The 8,268-nt window shown below is 27.0% G+C and overlaps 1 protein-coding gene across 1 annotated transcript; it reads right to left on the bottom strand.

Moving 5' to 3' along the window:
* Window positions 1–914: 914 nt before the first annotated feature.
* LOC139849701 (uncharacterized mitochondrial protein AtMg00810-like) lies at window positions 915–1,631 on the bottom strand. Its single transcript, XM_071839333.1, has one exon. The coding sequence runs from the start codon at window positions 1,629–1,631 to the stop codon at window positions 915–917; it is 717 nt and encodes a 238-aa protein (XP_071695434.1).
* Window positions 1,632–8,268: the final 6,637 nt, after the last annotated feature.

Genomic DNA, 8,268 nt, shown 5'->3' with positions numbered 1-8,268 from the left:
AACCAAGCTCTAGATACCATAAAACAACAAGTTATTTGCTATGAATAAAAGGTTAAGGAAATAATATGAACAAGAATATAAAAAACTAAATGTGTTGGATTGATTTCAAATGGTTACAATCAAATCCTTATATAGAGGATTAAAGCAAAACATAATCATAACACACTAACAACTTGACCCACTAGTAAAGCTAGATGACAACTAGCATATATGTGAACACGCAATATGACAACTAGCATACGTGTGAAAACACCAACAACTAGATCTAATTAAACAAGATAAAAGGCAACTTGATTATGCAAGTATGCCATAAAAAATAATGTCAAGTTGGCCACTAAACACCTTAATCATTAATTTGATCAATAATGGCCTAAATTCATTTGGACAAGTTGAGCAACTTGAGCAATAAAGTTTAAAATCAAGTTGAGCCACTTGAGTTATGCACTAATATTTTAACATAGAGATGAGTTTTTTTGATGATGATGAAAATATAAAAGTGTTTGATTTGTTGTGTGATTTTGTGAAGTATATATGTAAGTTTATGTATTTCGTTGAATGATAATGTGGGCAATGTGCCCAATATATACAAGCTGATACCTATCAATTCATATATATCCTATATATAAATCGATCATGCATATCTTTTCTATACATAGCTATTTGACTTGCTAGACAAGAGATATTCTAAATAAGGAAGATATACAATGGGAATATATCGGCTAATACAGCCCCTCAGTTTGAGCGGGAGGGGAGCGGACGTTCAAACTGTGTCTGAATTCTTCAAATAGTACACGAGGTAAGCCCTTGGTGAAAATATCTGCAACCTGAAAGCGTGTAGGAACATGAAGAACGCGTACTTGTCCTCGTGCAACTTTCTCTCTAATAAAATGTATATCCATCTCGATATGTTTGGTTCACTGATGTTGGACTGGATTCCCGGAGAGAAAGATGGCACTAACATTGTCACAAAAAACAATTGTAGCTTTTGAAAGAGGACACCGAAGCTCTAAAAGAATATTTCGAATCCAACATGACTCAGAAACAACATTAGCAACACCGCGATATTCTGCTTCAGCACTAGATCGAGAAACTGTAGGTTGGCGTTTAGCAGACCAAGAGACCAAATTACCACCGAATAAAACGCAATATTCGGTCGTAGAACGACGTGTGTCGGGACATCCACCCCAATCGGCATCTGTATATGAAACCAAGGAAGATAGAGAACTCTCTGTCAACTGTAAACCATGAGATTTAGTGCCGTGAATATAGCGTATAATACGACGTAACGCTTGCATGTGACACTCCTTGGGATCATGCATGTGTAAGCAAATTTGTTGAACCGCATAAGATATATCCGGGCGGGTGAAAGTCAAGTATTGTAGCGCGCCCGCGAGACTTCGGAATTCAGTTGGATCAAAGTATGAGGGACCATTTGTACTCATTTTACCATTTGTGTCAACGGGTGTCTTAATAGATCGACAACCTGTCATGCCTGCTCGATGAATAATATCATCCGTATATGTTTCCTGACTGAGAAATAAACCATTTGCATGTCGAGTAACCGAGATACCTAGAAAATAGCTGAGTGGTCCCAAGTCCTTCATACCAAATTCATGCGAAAAGTGGGACATTAAATTAGTGCGTAGCTGAATCAAAGATGTAACGAGGAAGATATTGTCGACATAAAGTAGCAAGTAAGAGGTGTCATGGCCACGCATGTAAATAAATAAGGAATGATTGGAGCGACTATGAGTAAACCTTAGGGATGAAGCAAAGGTGGCGAAGCGTTGGTACCATGCGTGAGGCGCTTGTTTTTTAAGCGACCCTTCCTAATCCATAAGGACGAATACAATAACATATGATTACATCGCGAGGTATTTGACCTCTATATGATACATTTTACAAACATTGCATTCGTTTTTAAAAGACAAACTTTCATTTTATCGAAAGTTGACAGGTATGTATACCATTTCATAATATCCAAACTATAAATGACCTAATCTGTCATTTACTTAATAATAATCTCTAATGAACTTCAACGACTCGAATGCAACGTCTTTTGAAATATGTCATAAATGACTCCAAGTAATATCTTTAAAATGAGCAAATGCACAGCGGAAGATTTCTTTCAAACCTGAGAATAAACATGCTTTCAAGTGTCAACCAAAAGGTTGGTGAGTTCATTAGTTTATCATAATTGATCATTTCCATAATTTTAATAGACCACAAGATTTTCATTTTTCATTTCTCATAAATATACATCTCATATCAGGCATTTCGAAAACTGCATAGAGATAAAAATCATTCATATGGTGAACGCTTGATAACCGAACTAACATGATGCATATGGAATATCCCCATCATTCCGGGACTCTACATCGGACATGATAAAATCGAAGTACTAAAGCATCCGGCAGTTCGGATGGGGTTTGTTAGGCCCATAGATCTATCTTTTGGATTCGCAAAAATTAGTAGACTAGTTTACTAATTCTTAGGCTACCAAGCTAAAAGGGGCATATTCAATTTCGATCATTCAACCATAGAATGTAGTTTCGATTACTTGTGTCTATTTCGTAAAATATTTATAAAAGTGGCGCATGTATTCTCAGTCCCAAAAATATATATTGCAAAAGCATTTAAAAAGGGAGCAAATGAAACTCACCATACTGCATTTCGTAGTAAAAATACATATAACATCATTGAACAAGTGTAAGGTTGGCCTTGGATTCACGAACCTATATCATTTGTATATATATTAAAACATATTCTTGTAATCGAATAATTCTATTTATTATTATTAATGATGTATTTGTTACATTTAATAATTTATAAGTTTCATTATTTATTTATATATTTTCATTTTTTATATATAGAAATTTTAATATAGTTAAGTTATGTAATTTAGATATATTTGTGTATATGTAATCTTTATTTTATACTTATAATGTTAACAATATCTTTAAAACCTTTATTTTCATAATCATAATAATTTTAATGATATTGATAATACTAATAAAAATAATAATAATAATAATAATAATAATGATACATATGTTACTTTTAATGATACTATTAGTTTTAACAAAAACAACAGGTTTGGAAATAATGTTACTTTTAGTACTAATGGTATTACTAATAATACTAATACTGATAATAATAATAATAATTATAATAATTTTACTACTAATGATTTTAGTGACAATGATAATACTAATAATAATAATAATGATATTGTTAAGAATGATATTTATGTTAATACTAATAATAATATTAATACTGATAATTATAAAAATGATACTAATACTATTATTAGTGAAAAAATAATGATTTTGTATCATTTTCCTAATAATAATAACAATATTAATAGTAATAATCATAGTAATATTAGTAATACCTATATTAGTAACAATGATAATTCTAAAATTTCCATAATAATACTTTTAATGATATTGATAAGGATAACAATAATAATTTATAATAACAATAACAATAATAATAATAATAATAATAATAATAATAATAATAATAATAATAATAATAATAATAATAATAATAATAATAATAATAATAATAATTATTATTATTATTATTATTATTATTATTATTATTATTATTATTATTATTATTATTATTATTATTATTATTATTATTATTAACAATAATAATAATAATAATAAAAGATTACTACCTTAAAGGCTCAAAAAGATAACAAATTGCCCAAGCCAGGACTCGAACCCACGACCACCCGCTAACTCACAAACAACCTTAACCAATCGACCATATATGTTTTTCTGATTAAGAACCCCGATCATTTTTATTTAACCATTATTATTTCTGTTTCTTTTGTTCCTTCTTCTTCACAGATTACTTAGTCGACCAGGGAAACTCGAAGTATAATCAATATAACAAATCTAAGATTGAAATTAAGATTTGAAAAGAGTACAGAAACATTTAGAGGTTTAGTGGATTCATTAAAACAATAAAAGGTTTAAAAAAACTCGCTGTACAGAACCTATAAAACTCGACATGAACCATAATTCAAATTTGAAGTTTAAATGCGTTTTAGACAAAGATCAAAACATAAAAGATGTTTCACATCCTTCCTAGAATCTAACTGAATTCTTAATTTAACTCAAATCCTCAAAATACGTTTGAATTTCAATGAAGAACAAAATTTGACTTTTTAAAATTGAAACTTTGACCTCAAAATTAGAACTCGATAATGAAAATTGGAATGTGAAACTTTAAAGAAAGTTCAAATAAAATAATTCTAACACAATTGCATTATTATATTTAGAAGATTGGTTCGAATTTGAATTATGAATAAAAATTTTCACGAACAAAGGTTGAGCTGGGTTCTTTTTGTTTCTATTTCGATTTGTAGCAGATACGTTATATAATGTGATTGCTTGAATGATGCAGTAACTTAATTTGATCATTATTATTTGTATTTAACAGGTGAAGTCGACTTGTAACTGTATGTCGACATATGGAATCAAAATCAGATGAAAGAACCAAAAATTAGAAAATAAAAAGCAGATTAGGACAGGGACGTTCAACAGATTTTGCTTGAATGTGGAATCGATTTTTGGCATTAATCAGATTTAGAGACAAGAAATATTCGATTAGGAAAATAGCATATAAATTGGATAGGGATGGCTAACAGATTAGGATTATTGATTCCTGTATTGAGATCAACTGGTGGACATCTTGCAGATACAAAGAAGAATCGGATAATTTAGGCAATGACATGAAATTGATTTAATTTTTAACTTCACTTTTATATCATTTTTAATAATAAATACATATAAATACCTTTATAATAATAACTCTATAAATAATAATAATACTCTATAAATAATAATAATACAGATAATAATAAATATTAATAATAATATGAATAATTATATTAATAATAATAATATTAATGCTAATAATAATAATTTGTATTATTTTAAAATAATAATAATGATAACTATATTAATAATAAAGATTTTTAATGATAATGGTAATAATAAAAAAAAAATCATAAAATCATAAATTTTACCACTATATATAATAATACTGATATTAATAACAATAATATTATATATATATATATATATATATATATATATATATATATATATATACATATATATATATATATACATATATATATATATATACATATATATATATATATATATAATATTAATAATACTGATATTAATATTAATAATAATAATAATAATGAAAGTAATGACATTAATATACCAACTATAGTTTCACTTGTCATTTAATACACTAATATTACATTTTACTAATAATGTAATATTTAATAGTTATATAATATACATAATACATATAATATTTATTATATATTCCAATATACATATCGTAATAAGTATTTATAGGATCATATATATTTGTATACAGCTTCATTTCAAATTACAACTTAATTATTCTATTTAATATTTTACATTTTTAATAAGCCTAAAATTTATAGAACTCACTTTTGGATCACCGTTTATTTTAGTTTGAATATTAAATTATCAAGAGATAGCATGCATTGAAAGTCAAGCAGGAATCTCTACTAACATTTGTCTGGTTCTCGCTAATTTACACTTTCGTTCTTTCATGTAAATCACTTTACCATTTATTCCGAATACCGGTAAAAGGGAAAGATTTCCTTGAATCAATGTGGACCTCACAACCGAGACTCCTAAACATATCACAATGTATCTGATAAATCAATCATTTGATATTATCTTTTAATCTCGTCGATAAATTTATTAAACAAATATGTTCATGTAAAGTATTATTCATTTAAATACTTTGTTAACATTCCAAGTTATAATGTATACACACACACACACACACACACACACACACACACACACACACACACACACACACACATATATATATATATATATATATATATATATATATATATATATATATATATATATATATATATATATATATATATATATATATATATATATATATATATATATATAATCATATTCATTTAATTAATGGTTCGTGAATCGTCAGAATTTGGTCAAGGTTAAATGAATGTATGAACACATTTTAAGATTTTTGAGATTCAACTTAACAAACTTTGCTTATCGTGTCGGAATAATATAAAGATAAAGTTTAAATTCAGTCGAAAATTTCCGGGTTGTCACAGTACCTGCCCGTTAAAGAAATTTTGTCCCCGAAATTTGATAGAGGTCGTCATGGGTAACAATAAGAATGTTTTTATGACAAATATGAGTTGATAAATAGAGTTTTATCAACATTAAGTAATATAGATAAAACCATTTGATTTTGTGAAGAGTACGAGTGAAGCTATCACCAAAGAGTGAAATAAGTAGGTATAGATTTGCCATATCTTTTGACGTAGATAGGATTGATTTCCAAGTTCAAGAGATTTGGAGAAAATCTTTATTATAAGATTTGATTCTTCAGTAATCAAGGGAATTAGGATCCACTTTAAATACGATCATCTGTTTTGATTGCTCTATCGGATATTTTACTATAAATCCACCCCCTTCGTTTCCTTATTTTCCACAACTCATGTAGTGACCCGAACTTCTCCGAACTTTTCCATGATTATATATTAAATGAAAACTATATTTGCATGATTAAATGTTTCCAACATGCTAAGCATTCAAACTTGTTAATACTTGGTTAATTGAAGCAGAAATTATATAGACGTTTGACCACCCAGTTTGACAGATGATTCACCAACATTATAATTTGTATATGACATGATGATATATATATATATATATATGGATATATATATATATATATATATATATATATATATATATATATATATATATATATATATATATATATATATATATATATATATGTTTAACATGATTTAATGATAATGAAGTATCTCATTAAGTATATTAACAATGAGTTATATACATAAAAATGAGACTATTGACGTAAGAAACTTGAAACGATATATATAACGATTATCGTTATAAGAAACGCCTTACTAAATCAATATGAACATATTAAGGTATTGGTACACTATATTTAACATGATAAAATGATAATTAAATATATCATTAAGTGTGTTAACAATGAACTACATATGTAAAACCAAGACTACTAACTTAAGGATTTCGAAACGAGACATATATGTAACGATTATCGTTGTAACGACATTAATATATATATATATATATATATATATATATATATATATATATATATATATATATATATATATATATATATATATATATATATATCATATTAAGATATATTCATATACTATGTTATCATGATAATATGATAATTTAACATCTCATTAGATATATTAAACAAAGGAATAACAACATTAAATGAGATCATTAACTTATAAGCTTCAAAACAAATCATACATGTAACGACTAGCGATGATTTATCGACTTCATTAAAATGTATATACATGCAATGTATTTAAATGTATTTGAACACTTTTGAAAGACTTCAAGACACATATCAAAGTACTTTCAGTTAACAAAAATACTTACAATTACATTCTCATTCATTTTCATCAATAATTCTACTCGTATGTACCAGTATACGTACTCTTACAATACACAGCTTCTAGATGTATTTACTATTGGTATATACACATAAAAATATGCTCTTTAGCAGCCTATGTGAGTTACCTAACCATGTGGGAACCAACATTTGGCAACTAGCGTGAATGATTACACAAAATTACAAAAATATTAGTAATCATTCATGACTTATTTACAAGTAAACAAAATTACATATCCATTATATCTAATCCATATACCAACGACCAAAAACACCTACAAACACTTTCATTCTTCAATTTTCTTCATCTAATTGATCTCTATCAAGTTCTATCTTCAAGTTCTAAGTGTTCTTCATAAATTCCATAAGTTCTAGTTTCATAAAATCAAGAATACTTTCAAGATTGCAAGTTTACTTCCAAGCTTTCAAATCCATTCCAAGTAATCATCTAAGATCAAGAAACCTTTGTTATTTACAGTAGGTTATCTTTCTAAATCAAGGTAATATTCATATTCAAACTTTGATTCAATTTCTATAACTATAACAATCTTACTTGAACTTGTTTTCGTGTCATGATTCTGCTTGAAGAACTTTCAAGCCATCTAAGGATTCTTTGAAGCTAGATCTATTTTTCTCATTTTCAGTAGGTTTATCCACAAAACTTGAGATAGTAATGATGTTCATAACATCATTCAATTCATACATATAAAGATATCTTATTCGAAG

This window comes from Rutidosis leptorrhynchoides, chromosome 5 (assembly GCF_046630445.1).
Source record: "Rutidosis leptorrhynchoides isolate AG116_Rl617_1_P2 chromosome 5, CSIRO_AGI_Rlap_v1, whole genome shotgun sequence".
NCBI classification, from domain to species: domain Eukaryota; kingdom Viridiplantae; phylum Streptophyta; class Magnoliopsida; order Asterales; family Asteraceae; genus Rutidosis; species Rutidosis leptorrhynchoides.
This window is presented reverse-complemented; position numbering and strand designations above follow the sequence as displayed.